This window comes from Lynx rufus, unplaced genomic scaffold, assembly GCF_022079265.1.
Source record: "Lynx rufus isolate CCGP_SWC_20201006 ecotype Redwood Valley unplaced genomic scaffold, mLynRuf1.p SCAF_1, whole genome shotgun sequence".
Taxonomy (NCBI): Eukaryota; Metazoa; Chordata; class Mammalia; order Carnivora; family Felidae; genus Lynx; species Lynx rufus.
Window position 1 is genome coordinate 36,588,633 of NW_025814823.1, and position 22,524 is coordinate 36,611,156.

Here is a 22,524-nt window from a genome sequence, read left to right on the forward strand (position 1 = left end):
TCTGTTAATTATTTTTAGAACTATGCCCCTTGTATAAGTGACTAGTCTGCAGACTTTTAAAAATTATCACGAACATGACTTTTATTTAGTGTTATTCTTTGGTCATTCAAGTCTTAATCCTCTATTCTTTTAAAGGATTAGTGGTTAAAGAAAAATTTTATAAGAATGATTTTTTTCTCTTAAAAGATAATTTACATGAACAAATTCAAATTTCCAGATAGATCATTTAGAGGACTAAAGGTACTAGTTGATATAATCATTTTAAAAATGTATTTATTTAAAAGATGCAGAATATACAGAAAAATATGAAAAGAAAGACATACAAAATCATACTTGAGGTGACTGATGATTCTGTTTTGGTGTATTTTCTCCTTTTGTTTTTGCACGTACAATAAACATCTCTTGCTTTACTTCTTCAGGTAAGGGAAAAGGCAGGGGGAGAATACGATCTGAAGAAGAGGAGGAGCTGGGAAATGCAAGGCCGTCAGCTCCAAGCACGTTATTTGATTTCCTGGAGTCTAAAATGGGGACTTTGAGTGTGGAAGGTAGGCTACCTTAAAGTAGATTGCTTTTTTTTTTGTTTGTTCTTGTAATGTTTATTAATTTTGAGAGAGAGAGAGAGGGAGAGAGAGAGAGAGAGACAGTGAGTGACTACTGGGGAGGGACAGAGAGAGAATCCCAAGCAGGGTCTGCACCGTCAGCACAGAGCCCAACACGGTGCTCAAACTCATAACCTGTGAAATCATGACCTGAGCCAAAATCAAGAGTTGGACGCTTAGCAGACTGAGCCACTCAGGCGCCCCTAACGTAGATTTCTTTTAAAAAGACCAAACTTTGGAATCGCACCAAAAAAAGTTTAATAAAAGAACTGACAATACAAACTTCTATCTGGGTGTTGAAAATTAAAATTTTTAAATTACAAATTTACTGTTTAACAGAAGCACAGAACAAAATTTTTGATTGTTACAGTCTGAAAATACAAAAGGCAGCTTATTTTGCCCTCTAACGCTAAAGTAGGTAATATTGCCAAGATCTTTCCCCCAACTTCACTAGATAACAGATTTAGCTATGAAAACTGATTGTTATGTTGGAGAATTTATTATTATATAATTTTATATAACACTTTGTGAAATTGGCCTATCTCTTCTTTCTCCACATATTACATATTTTATGGAAATATTCACACAATGAGTGAATATGCTCCCATAATATGATGTATTCCTTAATATGACATATTTTAGTGATTAACATAAATATTGAAAAGATAAAGAATGTTAAATGTGGATCTTTTTTCTAAGCATGGGATAAGTAAGTATTTTCTAAAATAGTATATTTTTAAAAATATGAGTCCTTGGGGCGCCTGGGTGGCGCAGTTGGTTAAGCGTCCGACTTCAGCCAGGTCACGATCTCGCGGTCCGTGAGTTCGAGCCCCGCGTCGGGCTCTGGGCTGATGGCTCAGAGCCTGGAGCCTGTTTCCGATTCTGTGTCTCCCTCTCTCTCTCTGCCCCTCCCCCGTTCATGCTCTGTCTCTCTCTGTCCCAAAAATAAATAAACGTTGGAAAAAAAAAAAATTAAAAAAAAAATATGAGTCCAAAACATTAGGAAAATACCCTTTTTTCTTTTAAATTTATTATTTATTTAAGAGAGTGAGCATGAGCACAAGCAGGGGAGAGACAGAAAAAGGGAGAGAGACAGAGTGAGAGAGAATCCCAAGCAGGCTCAGCACTCTGTGCTGAGCCCAGTGCAGGGCTAGATCCACAACTTTGAGATCATGACCTGAGCTGAAATCAGAGTTGGATGCTTAACCAAGTGAGTCACCCAGGTGCCCCAGGGAGATATACTTTTAAATTCAGTTTTCTCTTTCAGATATATTTTTAATTAAAAAAAAAAAAAAAAAAAGGTTGGAGATAAAATGCTATGATAACAAATTTGAAATGTCCAGATTTCATGAAAATGGAAGCTCATTGCTAGATTATATAGAAAAGGCAATGTATTTTGAAAAAGTGTTTGATGTAGGTGAGATTTGTAAGCACACATTTAACAGCAATGTTTTCTTGGTTGTAAAACATAATGTATTGGTTTTCCATTGCTGTTGAATAGATTACCACAAATTTGGTGGCTTAAAACAATGCAAATTTATCTCGTGGTTTCTGTGGGTCAGGAGTCCAGGCAAACTTAGTTGGGACCTTTGCTGAAGATCTCACATCCTGAAATCAAGATTTCAGTTGGGGCTATGACCTTGGCTGAGGCTTAAGGTTCTCTCCTAAGCTCACTGGTTGTTAGCAAAATTCAGTTCCTTGTAGATTAAGACCAAAGTCCCCATTTTCTTGCTTGATGTTGCCTGGGGAGTGCTTTTAGCTCCTGGAAGCTCTCGAGTTCTTGCCACCTGATCACCTCTGTAGGCAGTTCACGTCATGTTTGTTTGCTTCTGTAAAGCCAGCAAGAGAATCTCTACTGCTTCTTCAAATCTCTGCCTTTCTGATATTTTTGTCCCAACTTCCTTTATACTCTCCCAATCAGAACTTTGGTGATTTTCTTTTACCTTTCTGTCTCCCTACATTTGCTATTGACTCCTGCAGTATCTCCTAAATCATAATGAGGTTGAGACTGAGATACTAATTTTGCTGTGACCTATGTGCCTATAATGCTTCAGTTCTCACAGAACATATTCTATACCAACAAAATGAAATGATATTAGCATTCCATTTGGAAAAAGGTATGAAAGTTAATTAAGATACATGACCTGGATACTACACTCAAAAACAAATGTCAGTGTCTTCTGAGGAGACAGAAGTTTATGAAGACTTCTGGTAATATAGGGTATTGTTTTAGTAGATGTGTTTTATTTATGACACTGCTATTAATATGACACAGAATCTGATAGCATGTGAGAAAAAATGTGGACTTTATAATAATAATATTCCAGATCCTTGGCTTTTACAAGGTGTATAATCTGACCTTCAGACACGTGTGCAGAGGAATATTGGATCAAGGACAGGCCAAGTAGAGGGAGCTCTGGGCATCCAGGCTTAGAGGCATCAGATCACCAGTTCCCTATCTTTGGGACAGTGTGGGAGAGGTGGGGCCAGAGGGCCAGAGATAGAAGTGGTAAGCTGGGGATGGATCAAAAACATTTTGTCCTAAGGAGTTTTTATTTCATGTAGATGGCAGTGCAAAACTGTGATGGCTGTGAAACTTCACTGTGAGAACAATGGAGTTTGTTCGGTGCTTTCAGGCAAAAAAAAATTTTTGTGTCTGCAAGGGGGAACATGGGATTGAGACTGAAGTGAGACTGCATTATATGGGCTCCGAGGAATTCTTCATTCTGTAGATGTATTTTATGTAGTATTTATTTGTACCAGGCCTATGGTAAGTGGTGGGGATACAGAATATAATAAACTAGCTCTTTCAAAACATTTGGGGGAAATACAGGGATCTTGTAGCTCTTACCCCAAAGAAGCTTACTGTCTACTTTGTGAGCCAGAAGAAACCACAAACTAAAGAGACACAGAAATACTAATTAAAAAGGACTTTATCATTTACTTAGTATAAACCACACTGAACAGCATATAAAGGCTTAGCAGAGGCTGTTTCGAATACAGTAATCAGACATGATTTATATTTGTACAGGCACACCTTGGAGACATTAGAGGCTCAGTTCCAGACCACCAGAATAAAGCATATATTGTAATAAAGTAAATATCGCAACAAAGTGCGTCAAATGATTTTAAAAATTTTTCAACGCATATAGAAGTTATGTTTACATTATACTGTAGCCTATTTAATATGCAACTGCATTATGCCTATAAAACAATGTACATACCTTGATTAAAAAACACTTTAGTGCTAAAAAGTGCTAACCATCATCTGAGCTTTCAGAAAGTCATAATCACTGATGATAGATCACCATAACAATGTTTGAAATATTAAATAATAATATTAACAAAATGTGACAGACATGAAGTGAGTGGTGCTGTTGGAAAAAATGACACCAGTAGACTTATTGGACACAGGGTTGCCCCAGACCTTCAATTTATAAAAAATGTAGTATCTGTGAAGCACAATAAAATGAGGTATGCTTGTAATCTATAATATTTAATCCTTTCTTTCAAAGTTTTAGTGCCAAAATAAGACCAACTAGTTATTTTGAATGACTAGAATATACTTTAATCAGGCAGACTTGAAAATACCGTTTGGTTTAATATTTCATTGTTTTAAATGTTTGACCAGAACCTGATTCTGTCAGTAGCAGCTCTTCTGACTCTAAACTTTTTCTTTGATGATCTTGACATCATTCGTAACAGATTGATTATAACACATGACCACAAACAGCTGGACAATGAAATGATACATATATATCCTGAAGATTATTGTGCTTGTAGATGTTTCTCATATTGTCCTGTCTCTGCCTTCATGTAATCCTATTACAATGAAGGTGATGGAATAGATGTGAGTGCTCTGTGTGTGGTTGCTCTCACCATTATTCTTTCTCTCGCTAACCCACTCTATACTACTACTGTTTTCTTAGGTGAGCTGGGGTTCATAGTAAAATAAATGGATGAAGCAAACAACTGAATTGTTTTTCTGCTCATTTTATGGTTTTATGGGTTTTTTTAAATTGAAAATAAAACCTGAAATAACTTTTTACTGTCATAAAGTTGAGTCTCCGTGTTGGTCTTCTCTTAGAATTTGGTCATTGTTCCATAAATCCTATGTTCTAAAATTAACACTTCATTGATGGGAGAAAATGTTGTTCATTTTCCGAAGGAAAACCTAGAAGGCTTTTCAGGATGGAGTCTCCATAATGTTTAATGGTTGAATGCCTTATGGATAGCTAATGAAAAATGTTAGGATCTTATAATTTTAATGTTCAAAACATTGTCATCACGTGGGTCTGTAACCCTAACCCTAACCCTAACCCTAACCCTAACCCTAACCCAGATTGATTATAAAGAAATAATCATTATTCAGTGATACATATATTTGGGGTTTTTAAATTTTTGTTTCTAGTTTAGCTGAATAATCAAATCTTTCTTGCTTCTATGTTTTGTATCATATGATCTGTCTGAGGATTTTGTTTAATGTTAATACCCTAGAAATCATCTTTTGGCTGAGTAAACAAATGTAGGCCTGGATGGACTTGTTATTATCATATCTGATCCTGTGTAATGTGTCAGTCTTCTGGAAAAAAAAAATGCATCCTTTAAGAATGAGCTTCTGACAAATTTAAGGCATGTTAGTAACACTTTGACTTCCACATTATATCATATTTTTGTCTAAAAGCGGGCTATCATTTTTTATTCTAATTTTTTAAAACTTCCATCAGAGGTCGTTGATCATCACATGTACTTTTTTTAGAGAGATTTTCTCTTAACATTAACTTTTTGTTGTATCTTTAAATTGGAATCAAACATAGTTCTAGTTGACATTTTTATCAGTATTCTGAAAAAAAATGAGGCTGCATTACATTGTTTTCTGAGAGTAGTCACTAATTAAAGTGTTTCTCTGTGATATGTGATGACTTGGTGTCAACTTGGGAACATTTAACTGACCACCTTGTGATAGAATTGTGTCCAAAAGGTTCTTATATAGAGATTTTTTTTTAGGGGCGCCTGGGTGGCGCAGTCAGTTAAGCATCCGACTTCAGCCAGGTCACGATCTCGCGGTCTGTGAGTTCGAGCCCCGCGTCAGGCTCTGGGCTGATGGCTCAGAGCCTAGAGCCTGTTTCCGATTCTGTGTCTCCCTCTCTCTCTGCCCCTCCCCTGTTCATGCTCTGTCTCTCTCTGTCCCAAAAATAAATAAACGTTGAAAAAAAAAATTAAAAAAAAAAAGATTTTTTTAAATTTCGTTTTACAGACTAGATACTATAATTGGTGACTAGATTATCAAGCCAACTTTCAAAAATCATATACTTTGTGCCATCATATACTTTATCAATATATCACCTTGTTATACATAACTACCACTTAAATCAATGTCCATTGGGAATATGTGTTTTAAATTTCAACTTGAGATGGAAAGAATAGGTTTGATTCGTTGAATTATTATGGAAGCTTAGGTTGGCCAGAGATGGGAGTAGGAATACCCTGAGACAATAACTTTACTGTTTTAACTTTCTACATCTAAATAAGACCAGGAAAACCTTAATTTGTTCTGAATGGGGAACAAAAGACATGGTGAGAATAGTGGACAGGGTAACTGTCTTACATTTGTATTTATCTATTATTCCCTCTTTGGTATAGCCTATCCTGTAATTGTGTGTTATCAATTTTATTTATGTTTCTTCATATCTTGCATCAGAATTGTAGAAAGCAGGGGCGCCTGGGTGGCGCAGTCGGTTAAGCGTCCGACTTCAGCCAGGTCACGATCTCCCGGTCCGGGAGTTCGAGCCCCGCGTCGGGCTCTGGGCTGATGGCTCAGAGCCTGGAGCCTGTTTCCGATTCTGTGTCTCCCTCTCTCTCTGCCCCTTCCCCGTTCATGCTCTGTTTCTCTCTGTCCCAAAAAAAAATAAATAAACGTTGAAAAAAAAAAAAAAAGAATTGTAGAAAGCAGAATAAAGAATATAACTTACTCATATGTTGAGTAAACACTTGGAAGAATATGAAGAACATATTCCACCAAATAGAGATATTTTTATGAAAAGGATAAGATTTAAATTAAACAAATATAGGAACTAAGAACTCATCTAACATTTATAAATGTTCATAGAGTTCTGTAATTCCTCAGGAAGCACAATTATCTATTTCTGCCTTCTGGCTTATTGGTAATAATTGAGAAAAGCACCTCTTACCTAGTTATATTTGTGCCCCTTCTGCTTTCGAACTTGCCAGCTTGTGTCTTTCTTGTAGGGCATACTGAAGGAACTAGGAAGTACCCAACACCTTCTTTGGCTACTTTCTTTAACAGCATCAGCTTCCTTCATTAGATGGTCTCAGTTTCAAGACCATAGACTACGGTTTTACTGCACAGTGAGGAGTTCAAACTTCCTGTTAGGGGATGCGGAGACTCTCATGATCCAGCACTCTTTTTTTTTGCTAAACAAGTTTTACATTTGAGGTTCTGTCACTTGTATCACCCTATTTTCTGGCACCAACTTATAAATTAGTTTGTTTTAAGATGTAAGCCAGAGAAATACAAAGAAAGATTTTTTTTTGCCTCAATAACTGGAAAATTGTTCTGCCTCTGAATTCTGCTTTTTTTGTATACTGGCAGACTGTCTCCGTGTGGTAACAATAATTGATCCAGGTAGCTCCAGGTGTAGCATAAGGCCAACATATAAGGGGGCATAATGACGTATAAAGATACGCAGGTAGAAAGACTCCATTTTGCAAGTAAATATTTGGCGGGGAAAGATAAGTATCTATCATTGCATAATTATTGGTTACCCAAGTTCAACTGAGTTCCACCAATGATATTGGCATTGCTGTATGTGGAGTGGCTAGGACAGAAACCCAGAAGACTTGAACAACCATTGGTGTCAGATATGGGATAAAAGGTAATAAAAAAATATATTTGTCAGAAACAGGGAAATGGTCCTCATATCTAGGAGGTCAGATAGAAAAAGGCCTCTGTCCCCTTAGTCAGAAAAACACAGGACATCTTAATTGATTAACTGATATAATTGATTTCATCAGTATTATATATAAGGAGGAAGGAGTAGTTCCCACCACTACCTTCCCCTGGAAAGCAGGATTCTATTCCCAAAAGAAGGAGAGAATTGACAAGATGCTGGAATAGAGAAGTACAACTGATTCTACTACTAAGTTAAATTACAACTTTTGTATTTATTAGTTGTATGTCTTTGGGAAGGTTACATAACCTCTTAAACCTTAACATCTTTATTGGGAAATGGGGGAATAGTAACAGCACTTAGCTGTCGGGTTGTTGAGAATATCAAATTAGATATGGCGCATAAAATGCTAAGCACAGTGCTTGACACTTAAGCCTCCACATAACGGTAGTTCTTCCACCAGCACCACTACCATCATCTCCATGATTAGCAACAGTAGCAACAGCCTCCTTCACTCATCACCTCCTCATCTCCACCCCCATTGCTCTACTCCAGGCCTTCATCACCCCGCCCCTGACTCCTTGCAGAACTTTATCATCCCATTCTCCATATTGTGGTCAGCGATCTTTCAAAACACAAACTTAATCCCACTACCCCCTTGCTTAAAATACTCTATTATCTCTTCTCATTGTCAGAATAATATTCAGACTCTGCTACGCATACTGTTTTTGTGGTGTTCTATTACTCTATTTCCTGTGGGTTTTGTGAGAAGTAGTATTTACTTGGTTAACATTACTGCCTAATTTCAAATTCTGTGTAATATTCAGTTGTAAATAATATATTTAGATATTGGCAGATATAATATTGGTGGTTGATGGGTAATTGACATGAAGTTTCATGCTTTTGATAGTTGTTAGGTGTCTATTTTGGTCTTGTTTTATTTTCTTTTAATCAGGTTTCAAGTCAGCTTAAATAGTTTGGCTTATAGATTTATAGCTCAAATTTTAAAGACTGAAGAATAGGGAGTATGGGAAGGATATGTGATATAATGGTAATAGTTCAATTAGAAAAGCAGGAAACTAAGTCAAGAAAAGAGATTGTGTATGTGTTAGGCTACATGTTCTTGAGAAGGGTTTCCTCAAGAAAGGATTGCCCACGTAGAGATCTTCCTTAAGATAGGGTTACTTACTAGTAAACCCATTGTAAGTTGAAAATATCGCAAGTCAAAACACATTTAATACACCTAGCCTAAGGTGTATACACTGAACATCATAGTTTAGCCTAGCCTAAGTTAAGCGTGTTCAGAAAATGTACATCAGCCTACAATTGGGCAAAATCATCTAATATAAAACCTATTCTGTAACAAAGTGTTGAATGTCTCATGTAATCTGTGGAATTCTCAAATGAACATACTGTGAAAATATTCTGCAGTGCTGCACATGTAATGTCCTGATTATAAATGTGAATTTAGTAGTTATTTGAATTTGATAATTATATACAAAAATTGTATGTGGATTTAGGGATAATTTTAGTGAAAATTTTTAAAGGAAATATATAGAAAGTTGGTTAAAATTAGCTTACCAAAAATTCGAAATGCACTTTTTAAAACATGTCTTAGAAGGGCATTTTAAAAATAGGAGCTAAGAACTGGGGTTAATAAATTCTTTGATCATGTACCACAGAAGTGTATTATTTCCTGTTGTATCTGTGTTACCTGATAAGTTTAGAAAAAATTAAAAATATAGTTAACAAAAGAAAAGAAAAATGGCCCATGGTCTCATCACCATATTCTGTTTTTGTTTCTGCTTGAGATCATACTTAAATAACCTGCGTTTTTTTCCCAACAATAAAATATAACTCTATTTCTATGTAATTATATATTTCTGTCAGCATGATTTTTAATGGCTGCATAGTAATCGATTATAATTCCATTAATGCTGTTAGTAATTTGAAAGTTTCCAAATTTTGCTTATAACAATAACCTTCTAAAATAGTCTTTTAGTTAAATTTGGTTAAATTTACATATTGATGATTATTTTTTCAGACAAATGTACAGAAATCAAATTATGTGGCATGCATATTTTTAGAATATGTTAACCATGCTATCAGTTATGACATATAATTAATTTTCTTTGGTGCTTAGATCTATAGAAGAGATACAGCTTTGCTCAGAATACTAGGACAAGTGAGCCTCTTTTTCATTTTTGCCATTCTTCTGTTTTCCTCCTCCTCAATTAATGGTCCATTCATTTAAGCGTTTAATGACCATAAAATAAAATACGTGCCATATTGAATATCTACTATATGCTGGGAACTGTTCTAGGTGCTTTGCATACTATTAATTCATAAATCATTTAATCATCTGCAAATGCAAAAGATACATTGTTACTTCCATTTGACAGATAAGTTATAGGCTTGGAGATAAAACATATTACCCATAAGAACTAAAGATCTGGAATTTGGACCTCTGTCTGTCTGATTCCCAACTCAGAACTCTTTCTACCATGCCCCATTTCTAAACATCTGTTGGGTTTTTGGGGAAAGAGCAACCGACAGTTTAATTTTAAGATACACCAATTTTTAAAAACCAAGGAGAGACATCAAGCAAGCAGTTGTGTTTAGAGATCAAGTAGAGGTGGAGGAGCCAGCAAAGGAAACTGAGAAAAGAGCTGAAAGAAGTAGGAAGAGTATGAGAGTGAGTGAGAGACAAGATGAAAAGTGTCCATTGAGTTTACATAGCATAAATAGCACACAGGTGAATGTTAACAGCAGGCTGTGGGAGAAGAGGCGGGGGTGAGGGAATGCCCTGTTTTTTAGCTTTTCCTCATTTCTGTGGTGGAAATATTTCCACTGTGGCTGATCTCAGACAATCAATAGTTTAACAATCAGCTTCCAGATTTTCTGAAAATTTAATGTTAGGTCTTATACAATGTTCACATTGGGTCCAGCACACCACTGATTGAAGACCTTGACAAAAATAGTGCTAGTAAAGTGGTAGGATTGAAAGATAAGCTGAAGGATATCCAGCAGATAATTGTTATATGGATATTAAAATGATGATTTTGAAGAGAGTGATAAGAGAGAACACATTTAATATCGCATGAAAAAGTGAAGCTAAATGCTTGAGATGATGGGTGATTTCTCTTCCTGCCTATCACATAATATTTTTTAAAGTTTACATTTTATTTTTACAGTATTTGGAAAACATAATCATTTAGTAAGTACTTGTATTTGCATGTACCTACAAGGCATAAGATATAGTCCCTGTTCTTATATTTTGTAATCTAAATCAGAACTCATTCAGAATAAATTTGTAGAGGAAAGTTTTTTGTTTTTGTTTTTGTTTTTGTTTTTTTTAATTGAGGAAACAAAGTATACAGATTATGAGCTGATAGACTAATTTTCAGAGCCGAAGAATTTTGTGATTATTGCAGAATATATACAACATCTAAAGACATTTTACGCAAAAAGCCCTAATTTGTATCATTGAGAAAATTAGTTGAGAATTATGTATAAAATGGCTGAAATATAGATCTAGGAATATTAGAATGTGTTATGCTTCATTTATGATGTGAGTTCATGTACTAATCAGTTGAGACCATCTTTTTGTAGCAAATACCTTTAATGACTTATGTTTATTTTGTTTCACTTGTTGGAGGATTACTCTCAGTTTCAGCTATTCTACCGGAATCATTTTCTGTATCAGTAGGTAACCTGTTGCAGTGGGGTACTGTGGCTTTTTAAAAATAGTATTCTAGCCCATAAATGGACATTCCTTTGCTTTTTCTCTCTAAAAATTCTCCTTATTTTCATTTTTTGCCCCTAAAAATAAAGTACCTTTAAATGTCACTAGCATATTTTGGCTTCAAATTGTGAAAGTTCTCATTTTTGTTTTGCTATAGTTTTCTGTGAAATTTGCAAGAAGTGTGTTACAAAGATAATGTGGAGTCTAAAATTATCATAGTCATGATCCTGGAAAATACTAATCAGCTTGGAAGAAAAGATCACACAAGTTAAGTTTAGTTTCTTACGCTTGGCAGGTATTTCCTGTATGAGAGTTTTAGTTGTTCTGACACACCATCCTTTGAGTTTTTACAAGTTTGATAATAAGTGACATTTTAGTTGACGTTTCCAGTGTGTTTTTGCAGTACACATTGATATTTGAGTTAAAGCAGAAAGATACACATTGTATTTCTAAGTGGTTTGTGACTCACAAGTTTAGCATCTCTTGTATAAACTCCTACAAGAAACACAGAAGTATGACTGACAGTGCTCACTTGGTATTAGAGTTGGTTGCTGTCTGTGGGGTTGAAGGAGAAAAGGTGAAATCTAAGTTGAGATCTGAAGAGAAGCCAGAAGGACGGCTCCTGGGACACCTTCAGGCACTGTGCAGGCATGCAAGGATGTGTGATCAAAATATACTGAAAACACTCAAGGGGCCCCTGGGTGGCTCAGTCAGTTAAGTGTCTAACTCTTGATTTTGGCTCAGGTCATGATCTCATGGGTTCATGAGTTCAAGCCCCGTGTCTGGCTCCACACTGACAGTGCAGAGCCTGCCTCTCCCCTCTCTCTCTGCTCCTCAACTGCTTGTTCTCTCTCTCTCTCTCTCTTTCTCTCTCTCTCTCTGTCTCTCTCTCTCTCTCAAAACAAATAAATAAACTTAAAAAAAAAAAAAAAGAAAACAGAACAAGACTTTTCTCATTTACCAGGAAACAAAACTCTGTTTTAGAGTGTCTATTAGTTACGGATGAAGAAAAGGCCAAACTGGCTAGAAAAGCCCTCTAAAGAGGACATTATGCGTTTAATGTGTTTAGAGGTAGAAGAAAAATTAAATGAATCCAGTGGCATATTTTGCATATGAGATGTGTGATGAAGCTATACTCCTGCAATTTGTTTATAAGGAAGAAAAAGAAGGAAAATCAGCTGAGTTAAATATATGTATTTTCATTTAATGAATTGACCTATATAGCAAATGCTTTTTTTTTTTTTTTTCCCCTGGCAAAAATATTTTTATGGTAATGCTAACCTGTGTTCTGTGAGGAAATACTGAAAATGACTCCTGGTTATTAATGACTTAATGTTACCAGCACAATGGTATTGTTGTTGAGGATGTATAGCAGGGAGGTTAATACTGGAGTCTGGAACCTGAGTGCTCGGTTAATCCCAGTTCTACCTCAGTTCATTGTATGCCCTTGGTTAAGCTTCTCCCCTTTCCATATTTGCAAGGTGAGGGTGTTATTATAGTTGTACCCTGAGCTAAGCTCATTTGGTCATTTACCTGTGTGAGCAATCCTAGTGTACTCCCCGAACTATAAACCTTTTGTTTTCTTTTGCACCTGTAAGCACTGGCTCGGACTCTGCCTGCCTTTTGAACAGGACTGGAGAACGGGCAGCAGTTGTACTGTGGGTGCACATTGTGTTTCCTCAGCGTTCTTCTATCCGTTTGTTTATAGCAGCGGTGATTTTAGGCGTCACGCCCACCCTTTTTTTTTCATGGACTTTTTTCTCTCTGTTTTTGAACAGGATTTGCGATACTAAAGGATTAATTCTGTGAACACTGAGTATCACACATGTTTATTTGTGAGCTTAGCCTTAAGCTTAACGTTCATCACAATTAAGAGAGAGTATCATGAAAATTAAAAAAAGAAAAATTACGCCTTTGAGTAACGAAAGAAAATGCCATGTCCAATTACTAATGTTCATTTTTGTGTCTTTTTTTCTGGAATTTGCTGTTTTTATTTGGCATAAAGGACATCAATTTTGGGGTATTGCTATTTGTAACTGTTCCTCCCTTGAAATTAATAATTACCAGTGATTGTGTTTTTACCTAAAATTGGGCCTGCCAAGATTTTTTTAGGAACACATTAACTCCACGAAGCAAGTTTCCAGGCCAGGACTTTTGCGCGTGCTGTTCCTGCTCCTTGGACCACTCTTCTCGACTTCATTGCATTGCTTCTCATTCTTTAGAGCACAACTGAAGCACAGCTTCTTCAGAGAAATGCTCCCCCTGAGTTGGTATATACCCACTCCTCCCAGTTTTATATAAAAGTCTATATATTTCCCTCTTTGTCTTTTTCACAATTTTAAGCTGTGTTATTGGTTGGTTTACTTATTTGTGGTTTACTTCTTCCCATTATACCTAAAGCAGCACCGGATAGAGCACTTAGGAGCCTTACTACTGCTTTGTATACAATGACTAGAACGGTGTTGATGCTTGTCCATAGTCAGTGCTCACTAACTATAGTACAGAGTAACTTAATGAAGGAAATAGGTAGGTAGCATTATTCCAGTTTTAAAAGGTAACACAGCTGCTTAATGGTAGGACTGGGACTTACTTTCAATTGTCAGTCTAATTCCAAAGGCCCTATATGGGCCTTAAGAAAAGCAATTTCACAAATATTTTCTAATTGATTCTTCACCATAATCTTGTAATAAATATAATTATCCACACTTTCCAGATGAAGAAACTGGGGCTCTTTGGGACTTTATTAACGACGCATCACTCGGAAGTGGGAGAATTAATTTCTTTTGCTTGAGCTCAGTGTTTATATGTTGTGCAGTCTTTCTCTGTAATCACTTGAACTCAATCTAACTCTGTCCCAATGCTTTCATGCAAACCTTTCATACAGAAAATAATACAGGGAAGTGTATTTTCTATTTCAGTATTGCCCTCTTAGCTGAGCCCAGGTGACAGTGTTAAATAGGTAATGGTTTTGAACTTGGAAACTTGTTCCATGCCCATTGCTTTTAGTAACTGTATCTTTCTTTGAGCAAATACTTACTGAATACCATCTGTTTGCCTGACTGTTGTAGCCAGGCACTGGAAAAAAAAAATGCCAAGTAAGGCCTACACTCCACCCTTAATTTGGTTAATACTTAATAATATTTAAAGTACCCTCCTTTAAGAAAAAAAAAAACCATGCAATATCAAAAAGAATGAGGTAACTCTGGGTATTGACTTGGAAAGATATGGCGGCTGGGGAGCCTGGATGGCTCAGTTGGTTAATTTTACAACTTTGACTCAGGTCATAATCTCGCATTTCGTGGGTTCGAGCCCCACATCGGGCTCTGAGTTAACAGCTCAGAGCCTGGAGCCTGCTTCCGATTCTGTGCCTCCCACTCTCTCTGCCCCTTCCCCGCTCATGCTCTGTTGTGTGCGCGCGCACTCTCTCTCTCAAAAATAAACATTAAAAAAAAAAGTATACTACAGCCTATGAGATATGGGTGAGTCTGCCTTTTTTTTGTTGTTTAAAATTTAAAAAATATGTATAGATATATCTATATGGCTTATATAAAAAGGAAGCATAACCTCTGAAATGTTAATAGTGGCCATCCCTAGAGGTGGAATTGGTTAGGCAGAAGGTAGTACTTTAATTCTGTATGTATTTTTTATGATAGGATTATTAGGAATTTTTACTTTTTAAAATATTTATTAGTATTTTCTAAGATAGAAACATTTTAAAGGGTATATAAAAGAAATTTTATCTAGAGAATGTTTATAATATTTTAAGTAGAAAACAATATTAGAGTAAGATTTTGATTTTCTGATCTAAATTTTCTCTATGATATGACTTACATAATTTGACAGTAAAGTTTTTACTAAAGCATTCTTTCTGCCCTATTTGCAACAACAAGCACAACAAAAACCAAACGCAAACAAAAAATAAATAGAGTCAGGTAAGGATCCTAACTAAAGTTAGGGATTGTGGTAGGGGAGCCGTGTAAATAGGGAAGTGCCTTACCATCCAAGTGTTGTTTAAATTGGCTTGCATAATTATAATGCTAATAGTAATCGTAATAATAACAGTGACCCTTAACATTTACTGAGTGCTTATTAAAGCCAGATACTGTTCTAAGTACTTTGCATGTATTAAACTTAGTCAATCCTTTGAGGTAGGCTCTACTGTTATCCCATACCTTAAAGATGAGGCTCAGAAAAGCTGTATCTTACCTAAGGTTACAAAACTATTAATTGGCAGAGCTGTGGTGTAACCTATGCAGCCCTTCTGCAGAGGTTGTACCCACACACTTGCTATCTCTGGGTGTCAGTTTGTGAGATTCTAAGTTCAGCCAACTGTTAATAGGGGTTTCGGGTTGTTTTTTTGTTTGTTTGTTTGTTCTTGCATTAGTGGAAAGAGATTATTAATTTTAGCTCAGGATTCTGGTAATATCCAAAGTTTCCTGGTATCCAAATTTATTTTTTCAGCCCAACAGGGATTAGGAAAGAGCCTTTGTGATTTCTGCATCTCACCAGAAATGAACAGATGTAGGTGACAGAATTGTAACTAACATGTTGTTGGTTGCATTCTGTTTTGTTTCTCTAGGCAAGCAGCTTGGCATAGTGGAAAGTAGTGGTTTCAGTTAGATTTGAGTTTAAATTCTGGCACCAACATTTTCTAGCTTCTAGGCTTCTTTGTTTCTTTTTGTAAAATAAAGATAATACTGCCCTTCGGAGTGGTTATGAGAATTACATGAAATAATGCAAGCAAAAGACCTTCTAAGTAGAGTTGTCAGGCACATAGTAAAATCTAAATAAATATTAAGTCACTTCTTCTTCTGGTAGATGTCTCAGAATAAATTGAAGAGTCATCTTGGGAAATAAAACGTACTTGATTTTCTACTACAAAATGTAGGTACAACTGTGACTGCAAAATGAATATTCAGCAAAGAAATATTAATAGTTTAAGATGCCTGATTAATTCAGCACATTCTTATATACAAACCCAAATAATTTGTGGCAATTAATAAAAATTTTTAATGATCCTTGCATTTCAACTCATGGGAATGTAAAACATTATAATCAGTTATCTTATAAACATACATTTGAAACTCGTGATCTAGTGTAATAGGAACATTTTATCATAAGTCAGACTGAACTCATACAGCAATCTTTTATTAGTTTTTTCATATGAACTTTTTTTTAAATTTAATTTAATTAATTTTCTATTTGAGAGAGAGAGAAAGAAGAACTTACTGGGGGTAGGGCAGAGAGAGGGAGAGAAAGAGAATCCCAAGCAGACTCCACACTGTCAGCACAGAGTCTGATGCAGGGCTTGATCCCGCCAACTGTGAGATTATGACATGAGCCACAATCAAGAGTTGGACACTTAACCAACTGAGCCGTCCAGACACCCCTCATAAAAGCTTTTTTTTTTTTTTTTTTTTTTTTTTACTTGACTGGGTTCAGTCAGTGGAACATGAGACTCTCAATCTCAGAACAGTGAGTTTAAGCCCCATGTTGGGTGTGAAGCCTACTTAAAAAAACAAAAACAAACAAACAAAAAAAAAAACAGAAAAAAAGAAGAAGAAGATGAGGGTATCACTTTGATCTTTTAGATGTCACAGTTTCGTCTATTTTGTGATGAATTTTTCCATTATTTTTGCTAATATCCCTTTTTTTCTCCCATTAAATACTAAATGTTACCTATTTCTATTTATGTTTTTGTTTCATGTTTCTTCTTCAGGTCTTCAAAAAAAAACCCTACATTTTATTCCACTGCCTATACAGAAAAGTATCTTGGTATATTTATTATTAGAGTGACTGTAGACCTAGCCGGTAGTGTTGAGTAGTATTTTGGGTGGTTTGAAATCATCATGCCTTTGGAAGAATGTGGCAGAGAGCAAGTAGATTCTGAGTGGAGAACTGAGGAACTTTCTGTTTGATTTGGGGGTATTTCTTAATTTATTTAAAATCACATTTTCCACAATTTAGTAATTAGGCATATTCTATTTATTTAATATGTTAGCTCAGTTTCAAAATACCTACTCTGTATCTGACTTCCTACGTAACAATGTAGGACAAAAGATCTTAGGGTTAAGGAAGTTCAAGAATGATGAAACATTTAAGAACCTTCCTTTCTTGACTTACTTTTATTTTATTTTTGAAAAAAAATGGATGTATATGAAAACTATATTTTTTCAAAAGCACAGTTGTATTTTCTGCCTTATTTAGTTTATTTCTAAGAGCTATTTTTATTTAATTTTTTTTTAATGTTTATTTATTTTGAGATAGAGCATGCACACACATACTCACGTGGGTGTGAGAGCAGGGAGGGACAGAGAGAGAATCCCAACCAGGGTCCCTGCTGTCAATGTGGAGCCTGATGCAGGGCTCAATCTCAGGAACCATGAGATTGTGACCTGAGCCAAAATCAAGAGTCGTACGTTTAACTGACTGAGCCACCCAGGCACCCCACTTAGTTAAAAGAATAATTTTTTTTAATGGATTTTTCCCTGACAGTATTATCTCAACATAATAATAAAGTATATTCGTATATAATGTATGTTATAATATACAATGAATGTGTATTAGTAAATTACTCATTTTATTTTTTACTCTAATGTACAACGTCAATTAAATAAATATGGCAATCTTTTTTTTTTCCTTTTAGAGGAAGTGAAATCAAGTTCTCCCATATTGTGTATACATTGTTATCCAGATCCCTGTCCGTAGTGCAGAATACTTAGCTACTCTCATGATGACCTATGTTATTTGTGCTTCCTGACCATCATAGATATTGGTGGCCCTTAATGGAATAATTTAAGAAAAAATCTATTCCTAATCATAGTACATCCAAAATGCTTACTTCTGAAATATCTATTCAAACCTAATTGACAACAAATAAAATACCTTCATATTTGACTTATTTTGGAAGCTGAAAATTGGCTTCAACTCACGTACATGGGACCTCTCTCTGTTAAACAAATCTCATAACACCTGTATCTGAAGATGACTGGTGGGGCCTATTGATAATGTGTGTGAAATGCTAGCGTGTCATGCTTAGTACATAGCAGATAGTCAGCAAGAGGCAGCTGCTGTTTTTATCCTCCAGTAATGAGTGGAACAAATGCCAGTACATGCTTTATGCTGAAAATGCTCATTTGTGTCCTGCTTATGTTCACTATTCTTGCTTTCCTAAATCTTCACTCCTGGATAATAATGCCAGCAGAAACCAAAGGTGACCATTTTTCTTCTCTCTAAAGAAGGATTTAATATTGACTACAGTTGTTAAAAATAGGATAGTTATGTTATATGTATAAAGAAAATCTTAGGAAAAGTGATTTTTAAAAAACATCCCTGTAAACAGTCTTGGCTACTATTTGAGATCTTGCATATTGGAAACATGTATTCTTTGTCGAAATTAATGGGTGATTTGGCTGGATGTAGAATTGTACTTAGGAAATAATTTTCCTTTAATTTCAAAGACATTTAAAGCCTATTAGACTGGCTTTAGCTTCCAGTGGTTCTGTTGAGAGGTTTCTTGCCAGTTCGAGTCTTGATTTTTACTGTGACTTGTTTTGTCACTCACAAACTTTTAAAGGTCTTCTCTTTATCCCTGTTTGAGACATTTTACCTGGTACCTTTTGCCTCTGGTGGGTGTTTGAAAATGTATGGAGACAGTTTTGTTCGTCACAGTAACTATGGAGGATGCTTTGATTCTTTAGCATTTAGTAACTGGAGGTCAGAAAGGTTAATTTTCTTGCATTGCAGGAAACAGTCTCACCCAAAATGTCATTAGTGCCACTGTTGAGAAATGTTGTGACCTTGTGTATGACAAGAGAAACAAGACATGTACATCAAAGACCACTCAATATGTTTGGTAATAAGGTTACAGACATGCTGTGTGAAACAGTGAAGGAAGAAAGTGTAAATGGCATTGTTACTAATCGAAATAGAATGAAAATCACTACATGAAATACAGCCATTAAATTATCTATGAGTATATATTTACCATGTTACTGCTTTGGGTTTCTAGTTTGACATTATCTGTGCTATTATGCTTAATCATATTTTTGACACTTTTTTCCATATTTCCAAGTAGAGTTGTTCTTAATTACTAAGTCAAAGAAATTACTCTTTTCTGTAAGTAGGGTATCTGTTTGTACTCTTTTTTAAAAAAAATTTTAATCTTTGTTTTTGAGAGAGAGAGAGAGAGAGAGACAGAATCAGAAGCAGGGCTCCAGACTCTGAGCTATCATCAGCACAGAGCCTGATATGGGGCTCGAACTCATGCACCATGAGATCATAACCTGAGCTGAAGTAGGACACTTAACCAACTGAGCCACCCAGGTGCCCCTGTAATCTAAACACTTAGCAATTCTAGATGCAGAAAGATTTGAGGAATAACATTTTTGCAAAGGCTAGAACCTGACTGCCAATGATAGCTGTACATATTTAAATTGAAGTGGGATTCAGGAAAGGGTTGAGCAGGGTTGTACTTGTGTTCTTTCATAGCAGCTTCTGGGTCAGCAGTTTGCAATTCTGTTTCATTACTGTTTTGGGGAAGTGAATTACCAGAACAGCACATATAGATAGCTATGTTATAAGAGTACAAACATTCAAGGACAAAGACGAATTCCTTTTGGATTATTCTTTACCTCATTAATGCAGCTGACCAGGAAAACTACATTAGAAATACAGAACTATAAGGAAGCAGAGAGGGATTAAGATAATGAGGTGGGAAGGTAGTGGAAAATGTTAGAATAGCAGTTTGATAATTTGTATTAGTATAATTTGTTGATATTTTTAAATAATTCAGTATTAATTCAGAATCTTCATTTTAATATGCATATAATAACTTTTACTTTTCAGAACCTAAACCACAGCCGCAGCAGCTTCATCAGGGACAACACCGATTGTCAAATACTGAGCAAAATGGAGTCAAAGATAGTAATCAACCACGGTATCTGCCTCGAAATGATACCAGACAGCCAAGAAATGAAAAGCCTCCTCGTTTTCAAAGAGACCCCCAAAATTCAAAGTCAGTTTTAGAAGGCAGTGGATTACCTAGAAACAGAGGTTCTGAAAGACCAAGTACTTCTTCAGGATCCGAAGCATGGGCTGAAGAGAGAATCAAGTGTGATAGACCCTATTCTAGATATGACAGAACTAAAGATGCTTCCTACCTTTTAAGCTCTCAGCACAATGATGGTGCTTTTAAAAAAAGGGATAACTCTATGCAAAGCAGATCAGGAAAAGGTCCGTCCTATGCAGAGGTGAAAGAAAACCCACTTCCTCAAGAATCCATTGACTATAATAATCAAAAACGTGGGAAAAGAGAAAACCAAACGACAAATCCTGATCATTTTTATGACAGGAAACCACGAACAATAAATAACGAAAGTTTCAGTGGTGTAAAAATTGAAAAACATTTTAATGTAAATACTGATTTCCAGAATCCCGTCCGAACTAATAGTTTCGTTGGTGTTCCAAATGGAGAGACAGAAATGCCACTGAAGGGCAGGCGAGTAGGACCTATTAAGCCAGCAGGACCCATCACAGCTACACCCTATGATGATAAAGTATTTTACAATAGTGGGCCCAAAAGAAGATCTGGGCCAATTAAACCAGAAAAAGTACTAGAATCATCTATTCCTATGGAGTATGCAAAATTGTGGAAACCTGGAGATGAATGTTTTGCACTTTATTGGGAAGACAACAAGGTATGCATGCTGTAAGGTTTTCATATTCTAATGTTATTAAATGTCACCTCCTAGTGAGACTGTAGAAGGCCATTGCTTTGGGACTATGAGTTTTGTTCTATGGCTGTATCTGTTTAAAGTCTTTGAACAGATTTATAGATATGTAATTTATAAAAGAGGAAAAATAAAATATTTAATATTTTTTATGGATCCTTATAGAGAATCAGTCTCATAAGATTTGGTTAAGTAAGGTCTGATTTTAGATCGCCTATCGGAATAGTATTTAAAAGCGATTAAGTAGAGTTGATCAGTTATTTCACTTACCGACTGAACTGTCAATGTTTGCTTTTCTTTCTAGTAAAGTTATACTGATTCACAAGGAATATTATGTTACAATCATTTATATTACTTAAAGAAATAACAGAAAGGTTAATTATTTAGCTAATAATAAATGATAATTATTAAGCCAATAATTTAAACACTCTTTAGTTCTACATTATATGCTGACTACAGTGGAAAGAGGGAAATCATGGAGAAAAGGTAAGGGAAAGACAGAAGATGTGGTCAAGAAGGAATACGGTGGATCGGTTAAAAGAGCCTGGGTGAGAGGGAGAAGACCAATAGAGAACAGGAAAGGAAAGAGAAAAAAGGAACCCTCAGAGAGAAGGACCCTTGCACATATTTTCCCTTCTGCCCAACGTACTCTTCTACCAACTATTCTCATCATTGAGAGCTTGGTTGCAATATCACTTCCTAGAGAAGCCTTCTTTGACCTGCCCCCTCCTCCCTTCTACACTGTTGTCTTTCTCAGTCAGTGCCTTATTCACCTTCTAAAACTTACCACAATTTGTATTTTTGGTTTTGGTTCTTGGATTGATAACTCCTTCCCCTACCATAATTTTGAGTTTCTTGAAGGCAGGGCTATGTCTGTCTAGTTTTCCTCTGCAGCCCTGCTTCTCCTGTAATATAGGGATTTCATAATTATTTATGCACTCTGTTAATTAGTTAATTCTGAATAGGGCACTTATGTAGGAAAAAAGTAGAGTGGTAGGGGACTGGAGATACCAGCAAGATAGTAATAAACAGACTCATAGTATAGATCTGGGTGGATCAAGTCCAGCAAAAAAAAAAAAAAAAAAATACTTGAATTATTTCATGGGTAGAATAGTTTCAGTTCATAAAGTAAGGCTGTGCCCATGAGAGTGTATCTTTGGCTAAACAGAGAGGTGGAGGCAAAGTTAACTACAGTTTTCAAGGAACTGAAATTCAGGCTAGGGAATGTAGTTGGATCTTTTAAAAGGATGCTATGGGTCCTGGGATCAGGAAATGGGCCCTACTGTGTTCGGTGAATGATGAAGTATAAGCAAGATGTTAGATGTTTCCTAATGAGAGCAGCAAGGAGAGGGGTATTGGCTGGTATAGCTAGATGGTACAGTCCTGTAAGGTTTTTGTATGATGGTGGAATAGCATCTATCTACAAGCAGCATCCCGACTGTCAAGTTTTCATTCAAGGTTAGAAGGAGGGGGAGACAGCGGTTTTGGTTTTGGTTTTGGTTTTGTGTTTTTTTTAGTTCCAGAAAAGCAACAGCCTT

The 22,524-nt window shown here is 35.8% G+C and overlaps 1 protein-coding gene across 3 annotated transcripts in view; it reads left to right on the forward strand.

The window, feature by feature from the left end:
• The window catches only part of TDRD3 (tudor domain containing 3), a 160,937-nt gene that overhangs the window by 98,958 nt on the left and 39,455 nt on the right, over positions 1–22,524 (forward strand). For all 3 annotated transcript variants that reach the window (XM_047080537.1, XM_047080544.1, XM_047080552.1), the window contains 2 exons: positions 420–545; positions 20,103–20,953. In XM_047080537.1, the coding sequence (XP_046936493.1) occupies positions 420–545; positions 20,103–20,953 (977 nt within the window). The remainder of the gene's footprint in view (positions 1–419; positions 546–20,102; positions 20,954–22,524) is intronic.